Here is a 20,669-nt window from a genome sequence, read left to right as displayed (position 1 = left end):
TTAAACCACCTATTAAGAGAGCAAACCAAGAATTGGGGCAATTCCTTTTTCCATATTTCCTGCACACTCAAACCCACCCTGGGAAACAGAAGCCTAGTCTACTGGAAGCCATGATGCAAACAAAATGTGGTGGAATGTTGAATGTTAAAGTGGGCACAACTGGTAGCCTGGCAAGTTAGTAGAATGTTTGAGATCTTGAGGGTCATTTGAGCAGGATGAGAAAAATAACTGTAGACAACACAGAAAGTTAGATTGGAAACCATGAACTTGTATTGACACCAACTACATGACTTTTCTCAATAGCCTTATGGGAATGGATAAAGTGGCTCGACCCAAGATGACATTTGATTAGACTTAGCAATGTTACTTTTAAACAAAACCAACCATATTTTCCCCTCTAAGATAGCTTGGAGGGTTCAAAATGGTCACAAAGTAGTATTACAGATAAAACATTTAAATTTTTGATCTAGGTTTTTCTGTCCTCCCACAATCAAAAGGTATCAACAAATACCAATTTCCCAATCCTAGCATTACAGTTTACAAACCTTAAGGCTAGTAATTTCCTTCTCACCTAATGTTCAATTTTCATCAGTTTTAATACATAGCAGTGTAAATATCATTACTACTTTGCATGAAATTCAATATTCTAGAGATCCCAGTTATTTATGAGATTGAACCAGGAGCTTCCACCTTTTATGTGATCAATGGTACCACGGAGGGCAAGGCAATTTAACCAGATTTTGATGAGAACTCTCTTGTAACAGGTTTACTCAATTATCTTAAAAATGGTGGCATTCTTTCTTTTCTCCTCTCAGAAGTGGCAGTTACATAAACGGAATAGTAGATGACATCTAAAAATGTGGGCCCTTAGTGAACTTTTTCCACATATGGTAAAGGATCAGGACACCTTCCACATTTCCAAGGAAAATCCAACTTAAAAGTTTGTCTTTGCCAAACTCCGTAAGACAGCCACTTTAGAGTAAACCAGCAGAGAATTGCATCACCCCAATAAAGCTGTAGGTTTCATCACATGCACCAACAAATCTACAGGGCTAATTTCTGCACTTCCTCTTTAACAGAATTTATTTTACAACTATTGTAGCAAACAGCATTTTACACACTGACATATAAACTCCCTAATAAGATAAAGCAAAGACAAAAGCATTTCTCTTATTAGAAACAAGATACACCATCACTTAGTCTTTAAACATTATTGCACTTTTAACTTTCATAATTTGACAATGCATTCATGAAACAATCTGCAGACTAGTTTTAACAGACAAATTAAAAACCACTTTTAAGCAGACATGAATGTCCTAAATTGTTTATTAGGTAAGAATTTTACAAACATTACTTATATCAGCGGTAACGGTGGAGCTGGAGAGTATTGCGCCTTCTCCAAGCTGCACGGCGAGAACCACCAATAGTGTGGTGGAACTTGTGGCCCTTTCCAAGCCCACGGCTCTTTCGGCCTGCGGATGTCAGCCCTCGCATCTCCCTGTGCTTGTGGACTGGTTTGGTGATCCACTGGGTGTCAGGATTTCTTCTGATAGCTTTATGGAATGGATCAATGAGGATAACCTCAAAGAATTTGTATGTAGAATCTTCACCAACCCAGTAAGAATTCAGGACCCGCAGAGCCCCACAGTGGCGTCCAGCTCGCTCCTAGAACAGGAAAAAAGGCCCAAGGTCAGCCTCCCACACAACCTAGCATCCAATCAGGAAGCAATTCTCTTTAGACATCAGACTAAGGCTGCTCACTTAAAACAACTCAAGTATTTACTAAGCATCTCCCAGAGGCTGGGACCAAGTGTGATAAGGTAGACTGTAACATACATAAATATCGTAAGGTTGATTCGCTTCCTGGAGGGAGTATGACAAGGCATACTGTCTACAAAATAACACGTCCTTAGATTTGAAACCATTCTGACTACCTCCTAAGGCATGAATGCTAGGAATATCTGGCTAACCAAATTTAGTATTCTGGAACGTATTTTTCTACTACAATAGGTCAGCTACCTTTTATTGAAAACTTTGAAGCCCACTATGGTCTCTTCTGCACAACCTTGTTTTCTCTTAAAAAGACATTTTTAGCTCATGGAGAATAACAGGCCCTTGTTTGCCAACCTCTACAACAAAGCATAGTTACTTTACTAGTTCAGTACAAAGTTATCGCCCTTTAAGAAAAGTACGTTCCACAGGTTCACACTAATCATAAAACACTTTCTTAACGTATGAGCAAAGAGATTCCTAACAAAGACTAAGAGTCTCCAACAGCAACTCTTCACTAAGTTAAAAGAAAAAAAATCACCAGCCCCATTTTAAACACAACAGGGTTCACCTAGGTACAAATTAACCATCAGAAAAACCGTTCTAATCCTTCCCCACTATCTCCAGTTGGTGACCAATACATGTACCACTGAAAAAGCACTCACCTCGGCGACAGACTGAAGGCTCCGAGCAAACTTTAGCTGGTTAACACCATGGTGGACAGGCTTGCCGTAGGTAGCACCCTTAGGAACGGGGCGTTTGCGGCCACCACGGCGCACACGAATGCGGTATATGACATAACCTAGACCAAAAAAAAAAACCACAAAAAACAAACTTGCTGCTAATGTTCCAGCATCAAATGCTTCTTCCTAATCGCGGGTTTGCAGCCTCCCCCGGGGAGCTGACTGTGACCCAAGCATCCCCGCAGACCACTCACCTTGCTTGGCCTTGTATCCCAGCCGGCGCGCCTTATCGGGCCGGGTGGGGCGGGGGGCCCTGTGCAGCGCCGAGAGCTGGCGGTATTGCCAGCAGCGCACCCTGAGAAGAAAGCGCATGACATCGGACTGCTTCTTCCTCCATAGCTCCTGGATGTACTTGTAAGCGCCCATCTCGGCTCACCTTGGAGATAAACGGGTGTTAAAAACATAATCCATTCAAGCACAAGACCCCGTCCGTCCATCTTAGTTCCCCACCGACGAGAACAGCCCTGCCGATGAAATGGCTCTGCACGAATAGCAAGGCACGGCCGGCTCAACCTGCACCTCCGCGTCCACGGGAGGCAGCGCAGGGCGGCCCTCGACACGTTTTTGCGGGACGAACGAGCGCAACGAGCCTTGGGCACCAAGGGGGCGGATGACTGGGGCAGGCGGCGTCCCAGGGTCCGGCCTGAAAGAGGCCTTGCCAAGACCTCCGGGTTAGCTGCTGCCGCCAAGGACTGTTCTCGAAGAAAAGCATATTCCACCCAGCCCGCCGGCCTCGCTCTAGGACGCCCTCCGTCCGGCCTCCCCTCCCTCCCTTTCCTTCACGCTCTGAGCCAGCTCAAATTCGCGCCGCCATCACAGCATCCCCCAGCCCGCTTCAGGGGCCGCCTTTCCACACCCGCGCTGCCCCGCATCCCAATCAAACCCGCGCCGCACAGGAGGCAGGAGGAGCCCCAAGGACGCAGGGTCCCCGAGCCTAGATGGCTCACATGAACAGAGATCCGCGACGGATGGAGTAGCGAAAATCCCAATACAGCCTACCTGATGGCTGCCGCCAAACGAAAAGGAAAGAGCCTTCCTCCCACAATCCCTTTTGCGCTCCTCCCCCACTTCAGCGAGCCTCTTTCCGGTAGAGAGCGGTGGCCGCGCACAGCCTCATGGGACATGTAGTTCCGGCCGAGAGCCTGGTGGGCGGAGTTCGGCCGGGATTGGGCGCAACCTCGCGGAGGGTCCCGCCCCCTGCTCCTCGGGGTTCGCACTGGACCGGCAGGAGCCAGGCTAAAGGCGACAGTCAGCGGCGAGGTCTCGGCTAGTGCGTGTCCGGGCGGTCCCGCTGCCGAGAGGAGGCAAGTTGGGGGCGGGGCTCCGGCGGCCGAAGCCCGCGGTGGAGCCGCGCAGGCCGCGCGACGCTCTCCTCGGGGTCTGCGCGGTGTGCAGGACTGTCAGGAAGCGTCGTGCGGGGCCGCTTCACGCGCTGCGGGCTGGTCCCCTGCTTTACCCCGACGGACGAGGACCTCTGGGGCCCAAACGGGGCGCTCGTGTCGCGGGGGCTTCGCTGTGGGCGCCGCGTCCCGCCTCCCGGGGCGATTCGGGCCTCAGCTCCCGCAGGCCCAGCTCCGAGGGATTTTGCCCCAAAAAGGGTTTGGCGTTGGGTAGGGGGGGTGATGCGGGCGGCTCTGCGTTTTTGCGGGTCCCTGCGGTCCCTACCTCTCCTGCATATAGATCTTGTCCTCGATGTGCTATGTCAGGACCACGGTTTTTTAGAAAAGCGAAATATTTTTGTGCCGCGAACTGGTTGGCAGGTGCAAGTGTTAAGGGAAAAAATGCCGAGAAAATGCAGGCGTTTTGTGTTGCGTTCTTTATTGACGAACAAGTGATTAGCTTTTTTGCGTCTACAGAATATTTTCATTTTTGGTAAATCATATGGCTTAATTCTCTTACAAATACCAAGCGTAAGTGTGGCGAAGGTTTAAGAGAATCATTTGTCTTCTAAAACAGCGGCTTTGGTTATTTTTTACCCCCATTTCGTATTTTCCTTTTTTTTTTTTAAATTGCAGCTTTACCATTGTAAAAGCCCTTACATGATTCAACAAATGCCTACTTTGTGCCAGCTAGGAATGTAGCAGTGGTTGTAGCAGAAATTCTAGCTTCTGGGGGAAAGGCAATAAACGTAAGATTATTACGTTCTGTGATAAGATGCTAAGGACAAATAAGGGGGGGGAGGGGTAGAGAGTGTTGAGGTTGGGGTGGAGATTTTGCATGGAATGTTCAAGATGAGTCTTCTTGAGAAGTAACATTTGAGAAAAGCCTTGAAGTGCCCAGGCTGGAGCACGCCCACGTTAATACAGGAACAGGGAAAGTAGCAGATGGCTTCAAAGAGGTGAAGGTTCTTAGGAGGACTCTGGGTTTTCAAACTTTCTGAGATTGGAAACCATTGGAAGATTTTGGGCAGGAGGGTGACGTCATGTGGCCTGCATTTTATTTTATTAACTTTTTAAAATGGGGGTACTGGGGATTGAACCAAGGACCATGCACCCTGCCCCTGAGGAAATTCCTTCTATGTGGCCTGCATTTTAAAAGGATGATTTGAATTGCAGCTTTGAGGCTAAAAGGAGAAAAGGAAAATGTGGAAGCAGAGACTAGTTAGAAGGTGGTATTCCTTTCCTACAGCTACTGTAACAAATTACAGCAAATTTACTGGCTTAAAACAGCACACGTTGCACACGTTTGTTGCCTTATAGTTCTGTAGGTTAGAAATCTCACTAGGCTAAAATCAAGTTAGTTGGTCTATGTTCCTTTTAGAGGCGTTAGGAGAGAATCCATTTCCTTGCCTTTTCCAGCTTCTAATCTTTGGGGGGATGTTGGAGGAGATAATTAGGTTTATTTACTTAATTACTTCTTTAATGGAGGTACTAGGGATTGAACCCAGGACCTCGAGCATGCTAAGCACACACTACCACTCTGCCTCCTCCCTCTTCCAGCTTCATTCCGTGGCTGCTGACCCCTTTATCTTGAAAGCCAGCAGTATAGCATCATCAAATCTCTCACTTTCTGACACTCTTGTCTCCCTCTTACACACTTGTGATCACATTGGGTCCAGATAGTCCAGGATAATCTCCCCATCTCAAGGTTCTTAATCACAATCGCAAAGTCCTTTTTTCACCATGTAAAGTAGAATACTCATAGATTTGGGGGATTATGTCATGGACATCTTTGAGAGATCAGTGAGAGAAGACGGGGCCTTGGACTGCTTCATTTCAAAGGTAGAGGGTTTATTGCTGGACCAGATGTGGGGTGTGAGAAACATTAGTCAAGAGCAATTGATTGTAAAGTGGGAATAATCATTTGGAAAGAAGATTCTGGCAATGTGATTCATCACTGCTAATTTCTTAATTAGGTTTTGCTGTTTTGTTTCTTAATTCATAGCCTGCAGTTTCTCATTCAGCAATTTGGAAGATTTGGATTGGTATTTTTAATTGATTTTGAGATTCCTGAGGTTTTGGTTTTGCCTCCTACTTTGTCCATAATGCCTGGCATTAGGGTAAGACTGTAGTAAATATTTACTGAATGAATAAAAGTGCGGTAGGCTGGAATCTGCTTATTGTATTTTATTATGTGCAGTATTGTTTGCAAAACTCTTTTAATATATGTTTATGTATATAAAATGTATTCATATATGGATAAGTGAAAGCATTGCACACAGTACATGATGTTTACATAAACCAATGCACAGTGTAGTTTTCCTCATGATGCTTACATAATAAGATCTATAATATCTCCTTTTGAAGTTAACAGTGTTTCAGTGTTAATATTTTCCTGTTTGCATAAAAAAGTTATGTTCTACTTTAAAACTAGAATGATGTCTGTGAGGGAAGAACAGAAGTACTGGCAATGTAGGGTAGCTGTTTCTGATGTCTCTTCCAAGAGAATACTGACCCAGCTCAGTGTTTTCTACAGAGTGGATCAGACCATGTTTTTATTCTCTAGCAACAGTATTGATTAGCCTGGAAAGCAAAGCAGTACGTATTTAAGACTGCATTGGATTTTGCCTGTTAAGCATGTTCTCTTAGTCATTTACATCAGCCAACGATTAGTAGGTCACAGCTGAATTTTATTTTCCAGCAGTTTCTTAGGGTAGGGGCTGTACAAGGAGCTGTAACTACTGCTTTTTGTATTAACCTTGTGTTGACGCAGTTTCTGGGTCAGCCATTTCTGCTCTCATAGCATGGCAGCGTTAGAAGGAAGCTTAAAGGTCATCCATCTGTGCTGGACCCTTTCAAACTCTTGAACCTCGATTTACCTAAGAGGTTTGGCCACCCACAGGGTCTATTCACATGATCCCCTGCCCTTTCAGGGTACTGCAGATGACCTCTTTCTGCATTTAGAAGGAAATAGTGTGTATTTATTGTGTTTGGAAATTATGAAATGTTATGATGCTTATAGAACGAAGCTTTTGGTGGTTTTTATTTGTAAATCTGATTTTATATAAGGGTGAGATGCATATGTGTACTTCTTTATATGTAACGTGAGCCCCTACCATCATGATCATGTATAGAGAGTTAAGTATTTTGTATCTGTATGTAATGTTATTCATTTAAAATCTTTTAGATATTAACTCTTTAAGGAGTTAGTAGTTTTTAAAATTGCTTTTATTGGTTGATTTACAATATTATATGAGTTTCAGGTGTATGACAGTGATTCACAATTTTTAGTTACATTCTATTTATAGTTATTGTAAAATATTGGTTATATTCCCTGTGCTGTACAGTGTATCCTTGTAGCTTGTTTATTTTGTACATAGTAGTTTGTACCTCAAGAATTCCTACTTTTACCTCAGACCCCTCCTGATCCAATAAAAATCCAAGAACCCAAAAAAAAAAAAATTCATACTTTTAAATTGATGTGAAGCAGGTGACTGATCTTCAGTTTTATGTAGTAGTATTGTTTTCCATTTGAAGACACCTAGGAACCTAGAATGCTTCAGGTGTGCTTTGATTAATCACACTTACCCTTTCGTCTTTGTTTGCTTTTTGATGCTATAAAATATTTAACATGTTCTTCTCGGTCTTATTTCTTTCCTTCTCTCTCCTTCCTAAAAAGACCTTAAAATCTTTACCTAGAGTTACCTCTTTTCAGTTACTTTTACTGTTTGCCCTTGATGAGGTCTTCTCTGAAATCCTGAAATAAATCCCCCAATTTATTTTACACACACACAAATACAAAATAATGCATATTTTAAATCAAACTCTATCTGCTAATCCTAGTATCATGAGTGAAGAAAGTACAATTGTAGTATACCCCTTTTAAAGCAGGTATATTGAGACCACTTCCCAAGACCCTCAGGAATTTTTGATTTCTGGATTTCTCTGGATTCTGTGGATTTCAGCATTTTTTCAGTTCGCCTCAGGCCCCAGCATTCATACTTGCTTCCCTTTCACAGAGAGTCTATTGCTGTTAATCATGGGATGTTCTTTCCTTAAAACTGCTCCTTCACTCAACTACAGTATGTACCTGCCCTTTTAAAGCACTGGAGTTTTTTTTGAAGATTGATATAATTTGTGGTAAAGGGACTTTTTTTTTTTTTTTCTTGATTTAATAGAAAGGGGCGAGGAGGTAAGGATTGGTATGTAGAAATTCTACTGGGGCTAAGACAATTTCAGAGGAAGAGCAGTAACAATAGAAAAACCAGAATTTAGATTCCAGCAGCAACCTTTTCGGACAGCAGAGTTCTGTTGCTGCCATCATTTTTCTTATACTCCAGAAGATTTCTTTCTTACCTTCTTCTCATGTGGTTAGGTGGCAACTGTTATTAAAAACTCTTTGAAAGAAAGATTCAATGGTATAACCTACAGGAGACCACAATTTATAGAGAGTGGAATCCTATGATAAAGGAGATAACATAAATCAAATTCAGAAGTATGCATGGAAAACCTTGTTGGACAGGCCATAGTTGCTGACATAGGTGATACCCTACCATAGATGATCAGCGTTACACAAAACTCTGCCCTTATAAAGACTGAGAATTTTTCTATTGCACTTACACTGAAAAATAAAAAGGAAATTCCCTAAGAGAAGTGGTTCTCCTGGAAGCAAGTGATAAATATTCTTGGGAAGATTTATCAGAAGGAGCCCAAGCGTGCCCCCCAGGAAATAATAGTTACATCACGTAAGAGACTATTTATCTACTGGTTAAATGTAGTATACTGCTCTGCAAGTGAGTGCTGTGTTATTACGGCACCACAGTAATGGTATCATTACAATTTTCCTGTCAGGAGATAATGTGCTTTGTCTGATTTAGGTCATAAAAAATTACAGACTTTGACAATTAGTCTATGACAAAGGAGGCAAGAATATACAATGGAGGAAAAACAGTCTCTTCAATAAGCGGTGCTAGGAAAACTGGACAGCTACATGTAAAAGAATGAAATTGGAACATTTTCTAACACTGTATACAAAAATAAACTCAAAATGGATTAAAGACCTAAATGTAAGACCAGAAGCCATAAAACTCCTAGAAGAAAACATAGGCAGAACACTGGCATAAATCTTACCAGCATTTAAGAAAAATCTGTCTCCTAAGGCAAAGGAAACAAAAGGTAAACAAATGGAAGCTAATTAAAAGCTTTTGCACAGCAGAGGAAACCATCAACGAAATGAAAAGACAACCTACTGAATCAGAGAATGTATTTGCAAATGCTATGACTGATAAGGGGTTAATGTTCAAAATGTAACTCATACAACTCAATATAAAAAAAATCAAAAAATGGGCAGAAGACTTGAATAGACATTTTCAAAGAAGCCATACTGATGGCTAACAGGCACATGAAAAAGATGCTCAACATCATTAATCATCAGAGAAATGCCAATGAAAGCCACAAAGAGATACCAAGTCACACCTGTCAGAATGGCTGTCATCAGAGACTACAAATAACAAATGTTGGTGATGATGCGGAGAAAGGAATACTTGTACACTGTTGGGGGGAATTGCAGCCACTGTGGAAAACAGTGTGGAGGTTCCTCAAAAAACTAAAAATAGAACTTCCATATGAGTCAGCAATTCCACTCCTGGGTGTATATTTGAAGAAAACAGAAACACTAATTGGAAAAGATACATGCATCCCAGCCTTCAGAGCAGTATTATTTACAATAGCTGAGCTTTGGAAGCAACCTAAGTGTCCATTAACAAATGAATGGATAAAGAAGGGGTGTGTGTGTGTGTGTGTGTGTGTGTATATGTATGTATGTATGTACGTATACATATTTATACACACAGTGGAATATTACTCAGACATAAAGATGCAACAACATGGATGGACCTGGAGGGTAATAGGCTTACTGAAATAAGTCAGAGAAAGACACATACTATATGTTATCACTCATATATGGAATCTAAAAAAAAACCAAATGAATGAACATAACAAAAAAGAGACAGACTCACAGATACAGAGAACAAACTAATTACCAGGGGGGAGAAGAAAGGGGGAGGGACAAGATAGGGGCAGGGGATTAAGATATGCAAACTACTATGTATAAAATAAGTAAGCTACAAGGGTATATTGTACAGCACAGGGAATATAGCCAATATTTTATAATAACTATAAATGGAGTATAATTAAAAATTGTGAATCACTATGTTGTACACCTGAAACTCATTGTAAATCAACTCTACCTTAATAAAAAAGTTACAGACTTTGAGAAAACAAAGTAGAGAAGACTTAAAGGAAGTTCATTTGTTGCTTAATATTTTAGCTCTTGGTTAAAAAAAAAACAGTAATGTGCAACATACACGCATACAGAAAGATGCCCACCACCGCTTTTATTTGATTGCTTATTTGAACTTTCTTGTTTTCTGACTTTAAGGAGCTATGGCCTCCCTTTCAGTCAGTTATTGCAAGTTCCACACTGCTAGGTAAGAGAATTGGAAATAAGGGAGATGGCAGAAGGCAATGTGGAAATTTAAATTCTCTTACCAGATTATTCTGCTGCATTTAATGAGCCTTTTTTCCTTTCTGTCTTGGCTTCTGGTATCTTGCCTTCCAGAAAATAAAAGCTTTGAGGGAAACTGAAGAAAATGTTACCCCATCTTGCTCTTCCTTGGATGTGTTAGGAAGCTGGGAGAAATGAGTTTTCCTTTTCTTTTAGTTTAAAGTGCCTGATCAGTTTTTCTGGCTTGAAGAACTATGACTCAAAAAGAAGTCTGACTAAAAGAGACCAAAATTCAATTTCTCACTCTCCTGAGAAAAGACTGACAGAAGCATTGATAGTGTTAATGCTTCTTTAAAAAATTACGTCCATTTTCTATCCAGATTTTTATCTTCATGCCTCCTTATATTTTTACATCTTGCTTATTTTTCTAGGTAAATACAGATGAGCAGGCAGTCTTTCAAGGATTGTTTTCATCTACTAGGATTCAGTTTGGATTTCTGTAGACTTAATTAGTATTGAAATATTCTTTGTGTAAAATGTGTTTATTCTTTTTGAAAACAAACATATTCTTATCTATAACGTCATCTTCTGTTTTCCTAGCTTACTTCTGCGGAGATAGATAGGAGACCAGTAACACTGATTGCTCTAAGGAAACCAATGGGAGACCACGAATGGGGTTTGGAAGGATATACCTTATTTTGTGTATCTTTTTTATATTTGAAATTCCCCCCTTTGTACGTGTTACTTATTAAATTTAAACATAGAAAGAAAAAGAGAAGGTTGATTTTTAACAGTACACAATTTTAAAGATCTTCTTTTCTCTTTACAGTGATATCCTAAGAGAAAATGGGAAAAGGCTGTAAGGTTGTGGTTTGTGGCTTGCTCTCTGTGGGGAAAACGGCAATTTTGGAGCAGCTTCTTTATGGGAATCACACTATTGGTAAGATTATTTTTCCTTAATTTCTCTGTAGGTTCTGGAAACTGCTAGGGGTCTTGTGTTGGTCATACTAACCTAAGAAGGAAGGTGGCACACAAGTGATGTGTGCTCCAGAGGGACCAGAATGGTCATAGAAGTCAACAGAGATTGAGGGGGAAAATTAGGGGCAAGGAAAAAACACCTATTTTTTTCTAATTAAAAAAAAATTTTGGTGGGGGGAGTGGTAAATAGGTGTATTTACTTATTTATTTTTAGAAGAGGTACTGGGGATCGAACCCAGGACCTCCTGCATCCTTAGTCTTCCACTGGTGTGGCGGAGCGGTAGGGGCCGGCAGTATGGAGTAGGAGAGGAGGTCAGGTGAGCTGGTGAGGAGCCGGAACTTTGCCTGATTTATAGCGGAACAGAATTTCTTAAGTGGGGGAGGAAAGGAACCAGACTGGCTTTTAATGGATAAAACATCCACCACAACAAAAGTCTTCATGGATTGTGCCTTTAAATTTTTTTATAATCAAAGCTCAGTAAGTTTGTGTCTTCATAGAAGAACCTTTAATTTCCTTAAGATACTACTTTATCACAGGATGATATACTCAGACCTGTAAATAATTGTCCCCTACTAAACATCAAACATTTCTTTAAACAAAAAAGTTTTACTTATTTATTTAGGGGGTGGGTGGTTAGGTTTACTTATTTATGTTTAGAGGAGGCCCTGGGGATTGAACCCAGGACCTTGTGTGTGCTAAGCATGTGCTCTACCACTTGAGCTATACCCTTCCCCCGAACATTTCTTAATGTAAAGAATTATGCTGATGAAAGTAAATTTTTGGTTTCTCATGAGCCAGCCTGTTTATCCTTACATGATTATTCCTTTTAATCTAATACTTTTGGGAGATTTTATTTATATTTTATGTATGGCACCTGTCACAAATCATGCTACAGTATTTAGGTTTAGGAAAACTATAGCCAGTTTTTCACAACGTGTAATATAGAGTGTTTTAGTGGTACAGAATATTATCCAGATGATTTTACATCTGGATATAGCTCATAGTTAAAAGTGGGGCCATACCATACCTCTCTTACCTCTCTCTCTCTCTCTCTCTCCCTACTCAGTACAGTTCAAATTGTTAATCTTCTCACCTTAATCCCCTTGGCAACAAATGGTTATTGAATACTTGCCGTGCACACAGAAAGGTTTGTCCCTCAGGGAAGTTACAGACTAGTTGAAGAGACAAAACCTGCACAAATAGGGCAAAGTAAAATGCATTTTAAAAGGCTCATCAGTCAGGCGAGCAGGGAATGGAATTGGGACATCAATTATGAGCTCACTCATTTATTCATTCATTCAGACATTTACTAAGGACTTTCCACGTATGTAGGTCAATTTGTTAGTCCTCAGAGCTATGAAGATAGATTAGCCACAGTCCTGACTCTGCAGTGTGTTTGCACTCCAGCTTTGGAGGGGACAGATAGGAGGAGATTTAAGTATAAAATGGCAGTCCCTGTACAAGGCACAGTAAGAGCAGAACGGAGGAGAGTGGATAATCCACAGGAGAGGATCCACAGGCTTGATATTTCAGCAGAGTCTGGAAAGGATAGGAGGCTTTTACCAGGTGTTTCCTGAGCTACTGCGGTAGTTCTGGTGAAGGTATCCTTACTGGCTTGTGTGGTTCAGGTGATGTAGTTCAGGTGGAGGTACTGTTAAGGGCTTGTGCCAGTGGGAATGGAAGGAGGCAGTGGATAGAGCAGATGTCCCAGCAGTAGAGTGGCTGATTTACGATAACTCTCACCCATACTTTCCCTGTTCAGAGAGAATGCTGAAGACTGACCAGGTGGAGGTGATCAAGGGACAGAAGCAAGGGGGAGGAACAGGTGACAAGTGTGGAGAGGATCTTGTTACTTTAAAGTACTCAAAGGACTTTCGTACAAAGGTGCACAGTAGGTACTTGGGAATTAAGGTCTAGTGCCAAGACCCAGCCTGGCCATGTGAATTTTTGAGTTCTTTAAACAGACCCTAGAAATAGTGGAAGTTTTACAGAGAAAAATCAAATTTACCCAGGTCCTGTCCTTGGCTCTGACGAAGAAGAAAAGTAGCCTTTGATTCTCTTATTTAGATATTAAGTTATTTGACTCTTGAAAGTCCCTTTTAAAAAATATGTAATAGTAAATCTCATTGCCAAATTTTTATTACTTTTATTTCTACACAGAAGAAATATTTTTTAAAAAGTACTTTGTTCATTTACTGTAACAACTACCTTTCATTGTAAAGAAATTAGTAAGTGGAAATCTGATTCTTGTATGTAGTAAATATGGAACCTAGAAAACCAACTTCTAAAGGCCAAGAAAATACGCAACAATTGGTACTGAGTTATCCAAAAAGAGTAATTGCTTTGTTAAAAACTGAAGTATAATTGACGTAACATTATATTAGTTTCAGGTAAATAATGTAGTGATTGTTATTTGTATATATAAAAGTAATTTCTTTTTAATCCCAGGAATGGAAGACTGTGAAACAATGGAGGATGTGTATATGGCTTCAGTGGAAACGGATCGGGGGGTAAAGGAACAGTTACATCTCTATGACACCAGAGGCCTACAGGAAGGCGTGGAGCTGCCGAAGCATTATTTTTCATTTGCTGATGGCTTTGTTCTTGTGTACAGTGTGAATAACCTTGAATCCTTTCAAAGAGTGGAGCTTCTGAAGAAAGAAATTGACAAGTTCAAAGACAAAAAAGAGGTAAGTGGGTATGTTAACAATGTCAACTATGAAGTATAGCACTGTTTAAATTGTAGCATGAACTTTTGGGCAATTAAACTATTTCAAAAGCATTAAGTTGTATTCACAGTATCTGTAATCGTCGTATTTTTCTTAGCCCTGGAAATACAGGGCTGACTGAGTTCAACCAGGACCAGCATTTGACTTCTGCCTTTACCTCTGTCACCATGTACAAGTTGGATTTTAATGACTCCATATCTTAAATACTACATAGTTCATTTCGTATTATTTGGGATCACCATTTCCTAGGGCTTTTTATTGTATCCCTGGATAAATAGGATTATCTTCAGCCTTTAAAAAAGGTGGGAGGAAAGAAATGGGGAAAAAAAACTAATAAATCATTACTGGATTCTATCCATTTACCATTTGAAAATAAGGTTCTTTGTATGGTCTGTAAAGCCTTGGATGATCTGGCCTGGGTCTGTTCTTTTCATCTTTGGCATTCTGTTCCTGTCACTGCGCTCCAGCGACGCTGGTCTCCTTTCTGTCTTTCCAGCATAAGCATTTTGTTCCCCTTCTCCGTTGCTCGCTCCCCTGCCCGGACCTCTTTTATGGCAGATCTCTCTCCAGGTCTTCTCATGGCTGAGTCCTCATTGTCCAGGGCACTACATGATGAGCTGGTTAGCAGCACCGGCCGGATGTTCTTAACCTAATTTGTATATATATATTTTTTATGTTAAATTTTTAATTTTGAGGTAATTGTAGATTCACTTGCAATTTTAAGAAATAATAGATTCCTTACCCAGCTTTCCCCAGTGCTAACACAGTGCAGAACCGTAGTACAGTAACACAAGCGAGATACTGACACGTGTGCAGTCGGGAACGTGGCCGTCGCTGCAGGGACCCCTCATGTTACCTTTTATGGCCACGCGTTTCCCTCCCGTCCCGCCTCCCTCCTTAGCCGTTGACAAACACTGATCTGTTCTCCGTTTCTGTGACCTTGTCACTTCAGGAGTGTTAACATAAACGGAACCACACAGTCTGTAACCTTTTGGTGTCAGCTTTTTTCCTTCGGGGAGTCATCCAGGTGGTTGTGTGTATCCGTCATTCGCTCTTGTATGGCCGGCCGGTATTCCATGGTATGTATGTACGTACCAAAGTTTATTTAACCATTCACCTGTTGAAGGACATCAGGGTTGTTGATATTTCACTTATTGTTGTTATTTTGAATACTCACTCACTTTGTGAATAGATAGCATTCATAAGGTTCAATCTTCAAAAGATACAAAAAGGCAAGTAATGAATGCTCGCTCCCCTCCCCGCGTTTCATCTTCCCCACTGAGACAGAGAAGTCCTGTTCTTACCTTCTAGAGGAGCCTCTAGATTCCCTTCCTGCCCCCACAAAGTTGAAAGAATAGTTCAGTGAAGCCCTCATATACGTGACACTTGAATCTTAGCTCTGCTTCTCACCCCTTCTGCCTCAGTTTCCTTATCTGTAAAACGAGGATGATAGCAGTACCTTTCTCCCATGGTTGTTACGGGGATTTAAGCAGCAGGTTCATTCAGCATTGCTCCTTGAGCTACGTGCGTGTTCTCGGTGAGGTGCAGGGAAGGCGGTGGGTAAGAGTCCCCACTCCCGTAAAGCTTCAGCCTGGGGGCGGGAGAGGGGAGGCAGTGAAGGGGGATGCTGTGTAGGAAAGAAAGCTGAGCGGAGTGGGGAGTGAGGGTACTGTTTTCTGTCCGGTGATCTGGGAAGGCCTCCCTGATAAGGTGACTGACAGATCTGAAGGACATGAGGGAGAGCCATGCTGGTGTCTGGAGGGTGGAGGCGCCAGCGGGCGCAGGGGCGGCAGGAGCTTGTCATGTTGAGGGACGGCACCGAGGCCAGAATGGGCGGCTGGGGGGAGTGTGGTAGGAGGTGAGGGCGACACTTTGGACTGGAAGCAAAGGAATGACAGAATGACATGATGTAGCTTGGGTTGCACTTGTTTATTTTCATATTTGTTTTTTAAAAAAACAAATGGGTAATGTTTGCACGTGGTTCAGAAATTAAAATGTATAAAAAGGACTCTGGTGAACTCCAGTTCCCACCCCTTAAGTTCCTGTACCTCAAGCATGTCTTTTTTATAGTTCACCACTTTACTAGTTTAGGGGTGTCCTTCCAAAGTTTCTTTATATAAATATAAGCAAATAGAAATGTATGTATCTTATTTTTCCCTTTTTGTTGTACCAAAGGTATAACATATTGTTCAGCACCTGGTATTTCTCATATAATGTATCTTGGAGTCCTGTCCATAACAATACTCAGATGCCTTTTTTTAAACTGATGCATAGTATTCATTATGTGGATAAAGATGTATGGTAATTTACTGAGCCAGTCCCAAATTGATGGACACTTAGGTTACCTCCAGCCATTATTGTGAACTGTGCTGCAGTGAATAATCTTATAATTTATTATTCTGTACAATTTAGGGTAGTTGTAATTACATCAGTCAGCAGAGATGGAGTTCTTGAGTCAAGGATAAACATCTTGCCAAGTTACCGCCCATAGGAATGGTATGAAAATGCCTGTGTCTTCAGTCTTAACAACGTGTGGTTAAATTTTTGGATTTTGTGACTCTTCTGGGTGAAACGGTATTTTAATAGTTTCACTTTCCTTGATATGAATGAAGTTGAGCATCTTCTGATTTGTTTTAAAACGGTCACTTGGGATGCTGTGCTGACAGGAGACGGTGGGGGAGGAGGTGAGAAGCTCAGAGTTTAGCTGAAATGTTGTTGCCCCGGAGCACTGCAGCATTTACCAGTTGGAGAACTGAGGAGAAGCCAGCAAAGAAGTCTAAGAAGTGGCCAGTGAGGTAAGAGGGAAACCAAAAGATAAGGATGCCCCAGAAGGCGAGTCTAGTCAGCACTTTAAAAGTAGGGACTGCCCAAGCTACGTCAAGGCTGCAGATAGATCAGACAAGCTGGGGATGAAGACGTGAGCAGCCTTAGGTAACTTGGAGATCTTAACAAGAACAGTTCTAGTAAACAGAGACCAGGTCTGTGGCCTGGATGTGAGAGAACTGAGCACTGAAAACTGAGCTCTTTCAAAGTGTTCTGAGTCACAGAGTGAATATATCGTCCCATAAAGGGGAAGAGAGAGGAGCCGGAGGAGGATGTGTGAAAAGGTTTTGTGTTTTAGATGAGAGAGCGCGTTGTGTTTGTGTGCCAATGGGAATGACTCAGTGGAGAGGAAAATTAACATGCAGGAGAGGAGGGATGACTGCTGGAGTGATATCCGTGTCCAGGTTAAAGAGAATGGTTCCAGAGGAGGCACACATAGGCTTAGAAGACCATAGGGTTGTTCGATGTGGGTAGGCGCACGGGGAACTTCCCCTTCTGATTGCTTCTGTATTCTTGCTGAAACTAGAGACATTGGCTGAGGGTAAGGAGGGGAAAGGAAGATGAGATGCTGGAGGCTGGGGAAGGGCCTGGGTGGGATATGCTGTCTGGTTACAGAGGAAATGGAGGAAATGTGATGTGTTTGCTGGAGAACACCATCTCACTTCAGGCTGGCGGTACGAACTGGGACCAGCCAGCAGGGTTGCGTTTTTCTTGAGCCACGGTCAGTAAATGGTGTGGGCAAAAAGCAAGGGTAATAGTTAAACTTAACAAAGGGGTTTACCAGGTGAACACAATGCAGTAATGAGGCAAGGGAGTGAATTAAAAGGATCTAAGATGGGTGAGGGACTGAAGACGCAAGAGAGGTTGAAGGACAGTGATAAGGGGAGTGGAGCCAGGGGATCGTGGGCCTTGGGGTGTTTAGAACTGGAAGGGAGAGGTCAGAGCAGGTTCTGGAATTGAGATCAGAGGGGAGCAGGAACAATGGCAAGAGCTAGATGTGTTCATGGGAGTGAATGGCTGAGGTCAGGAGGATAATTAAGGTCTTTAGAGAAGAACTGAAAGCAAAGGTTACTGGAAGGGTCATCCATGTGGCCAGTGAAGTCACTAGGAATTACAGGAAAGGTAGCGTGTGGGCTGAGGAGCAGGTAGCAGGTGCCACAGACCAGTAGCAGCCACCTTCAGTTTGAGGGTTTTCAGGGAGGGATGTGGTTGGAGGCAGCGCTGAGATGAGGACGACACCAGAGCTCCCCCAGCCCGCCATGGGAGTACCGCAGCGCTGAGCCTCCTTCCAGGAGGCCGGAAGGGGGCGCAGAGCTGGGGGACGTAGGGAAGGGATTTTATTGAAGTCTAGGGGCAAAGTGGGACAGCTTCTGCAACTGGAGAAGTGAGGGAGAGGAAGGCTAGACTAGGAGATACACACGGGGATGAAAATCTGGGCGGGGAATGACAGGAGGGCTTCTGCTCAGATTTGGAGGATTATGAGATGTGCCAGGAAAGCGGAGCTCTGGGGCCTGCTCTCCCATCCTGCCGTGAAGGCAGGGCCTTAATTGGAGCACCGAGATCTCAAGTTAAAGGCAGGAACACAGCAATGGCCCAGAGGCCTCTCTGACAACCCTTGCTGCCCTTCCTCCACTTTCCCATCATCTTAAGAGTCACTGTCTGAACATCTGGATGTCCCCTCCTCCCCTCCCCCAAGCTGTGACTGCCGTGTTCTGGTCGGTGTGCAGTAAGCATTCCACTTTGAAGAACTGATTGCCTGGCATTTACTGTATAATGTTCCTGTTGGGTCATACATTCAACAAATACTTAGTGCTTGCATCAGGCACTTTTCTGTGATTGGGAATAATGTGAACAGAACAAAAATTCCTGTTCTTGTGGACTCAGGTCCCAGGGGTGCAGAACTCTCACAGCTCCGGGAGTCCCACTGTGTTCTCAAGTACACACTGCAGATTTCCCACACGGCAGGTACAGCTGAACCGCGGTGCAGACGCATTGCAGTCAGGCCCTCGTCGGTACCCTGGACGCTGACTTCCCCGCGTGTCTTCCACCCACACCTGCGATGAGCAACTTCACCTGTTGTTAATTTAAGATGTTTCATAGCAACCTGTGGAGTGCCTGCATTTTTAACAAAAAGGCACTGAGGAAGCAGTGAAGGGAATGTCCGACTACCATTCAGGTCACATCTGAGGGTCAGTTTCGATGAAGCAGTTTGTTAAACGAGACAGTTTTCTTTATTTCTCCATTTTGCCTAGGAACTGATGCTGGCAAAGTGTGATCTTTTTATCCATTTTTCTTTCAGGTGGCAATTGTTGTATTAGGAAACAAAATTGACCTTTCTGAGCAGAGACAAGTGGATGCTGAAGTGGCCCAGCAATGGGCAAAGAGTGAGAAAGTGCGACTGTGGGAGGTGACGGTTACAGATCGGAGGACTCTGATTGAACCGTTCACTCTGTTAGCCAGCAAACTCTCCCAGCCCCAGAGCAAGTCCAGCTTCCCTTTGCCTGGGCGGAAAAACAAAGGCAACTCTAGCTCTGAGAACTAAAAATTGATGATGCCACAACTGTTGGTTGTATACTGACTGTCTTTGGGTGTCCGTGAACATATTTAACATAGGTCATTTGTATCTACCTGTGGTCCTTAGGAAATATCCCAAGGAAGTAATTAATGCACTTTCAGTTATAATGAAGTTAGTGGGGTGAAGTTATTACTGCCTGATATGAAGTAATATATTTACGTTCTCATTGTTTAAAACTTGTCCCTGAAATTAGCACCTTATTTATAATTATGTTGCACTTGTCAAAAGAATAAAATAAAGTTTGAGTAGTATGCAAATATTCCTGTGGGTAGCTTCCCCTCCCCTTTAACCTGTTTCAGAAGCTGTCATTCTGGGGTTAACTTTATGCAGACTTCTTAGCTCAAATGTAAGTTTCTTTCTTTTTTTTTTTAAAGTTCACCAATCTTCTAATGTCTAGGATTATAAAATGACATTTTTGTGTGTGTGTCCAAATTGGCACAGACAGTAAACAATGTGGGTACTAATTTGAGCTAAATTTTGTCTGGTGGAGATCATGCTAAATAGAACAAAACCTATGATTTAGCTTTGTTCAAATTATGTTTACCATGAATTGAGTAGGTGGTATAACTACATTCAAACTGTTACTTCCTTCTTTAGAAAACTGCTAAGCACTTAAGGACAGCAAAGCTTCCACTTTCCACAAGGAACACTGTACCTTCTGGAAGTTTTCAGATTAGATATCTGAGTTTGTGCCATGGTTCTCTAAACATGTTGGCAAGACCTGAGTAATGGAGCTAATTGTATTAAGCAAGTTGACAATATTGTAACTAATTGTAAAAGGAAGCAAGCTACTTAGTGGTTTTAACCACGAAAGTAGTTAACTATTTTAAGTGTAAAATATGAGATAAATAAATAGCATCGTGAATACTTACTAAGGCGAGGCTCAGTGACTTTGGACGCAGTTGGCTCCGTTCAGCGAGTCCCATCCAGGAACTACTGCATACAGAAGGTCCAGAACTTACGTGGTGGCAGCACGAGCTGATGTATAATTATATAAAATTTCTCATCACAAATACTGCCAGTCAGATATGGTTACATCTTCTCTCCCAGGTACTGCTGAGTTTTTTTTTTTCAAACACAGATGGGTACTTTTACAGTTATTTAAAGATAGGTAATAATACCAGGCCCTGCAGTTTGCTCCTCGACTGAACACGGCTTAGATCTGT

General features: G+C 42.3%; 2 protein-coding genes across 3 annotated transcripts; one reads left to right on the top strand and one right to left on the bottom strand.

Annotated features, from left to right (window-relative positions):
* Window positions 1–1,308: 1,308 nt before the first annotated feature.
* RPL15 (ribosomal protein L15) lies at window positions 1,309–3,632 on the bottom strand. Its single transcript, XM_072949295.1, has 4 exons — window positions 3,513–3,632; window positions 2,708–2,889; window positions 2,436–2,572; window positions 1,309–1,665 (listed from the first exon to the last, which is right to left on the bottom strand). The coding sequence occupies exons 2-4, from the start codon at window positions 2,877–2,879 to the stop codon at window positions 1,360–1,362; spliced, it is 615 nt and encodes a 204-aa protein (XP_072805396.1). The 5' UTR covers window positions 2,880–2,889; window positions 3,513–3,632; the 3' UTR covers window positions 1,309–1,359.
* Window positions 3,633–3,708: 76 nt separating this feature from the next.
* On the top strand, window positions 3,709–20,378 carry NKIRAS1 (NFKB inhibitor interacting Ras like 1). 2 transcript variants are annotated; one of them, XM_072949144.1, is made up of 5 exons: window positions 3,709–3,817; window positions 11,227–11,337; window positions 13,139–13,201; window positions 13,825–14,066; window positions 19,228–20,378. In XM_072949144.1, the coding sequence occupies exons 2-5, from the start codon at window positions 11,244–11,246 to the stop codon at window positions 19,468–19,470; spliced, it is 642 nt and encodes a 213-aa protein (XP_072805245.1). In that variant the 5' UTR covers window positions 3,709–3,817; window positions 11,227–11,243; the 3' UTR covers window positions 19,471–20,378. The 2 variants fall into 2 exon arrangements, with proteins under 2 accessions (XP_072805245.1, XP_072805301.1); XM_072949200.1 differs by lacking the exon at window positions 13,139–13,201.
* Window positions 20,379–20,669: the final 291 nt, after the last annotated feature.

Source organism: Vicugna pacos, chromosome 1 (assembly GCF_048564905.1).
Source record: "Vicugna pacos chromosome 1, VicPac4, whole genome shotgun sequence".
Lineage (NCBI taxonomy): Eukaryota > Metazoa > Chordata > Mammalia > Artiodactyla > Camelidae > Vicugna > Vicugna pacos.
Note: the sequence above shows the minus strand (reverse complement) of the source record. Positions and strands in the feature narration are given on the sequence as shown.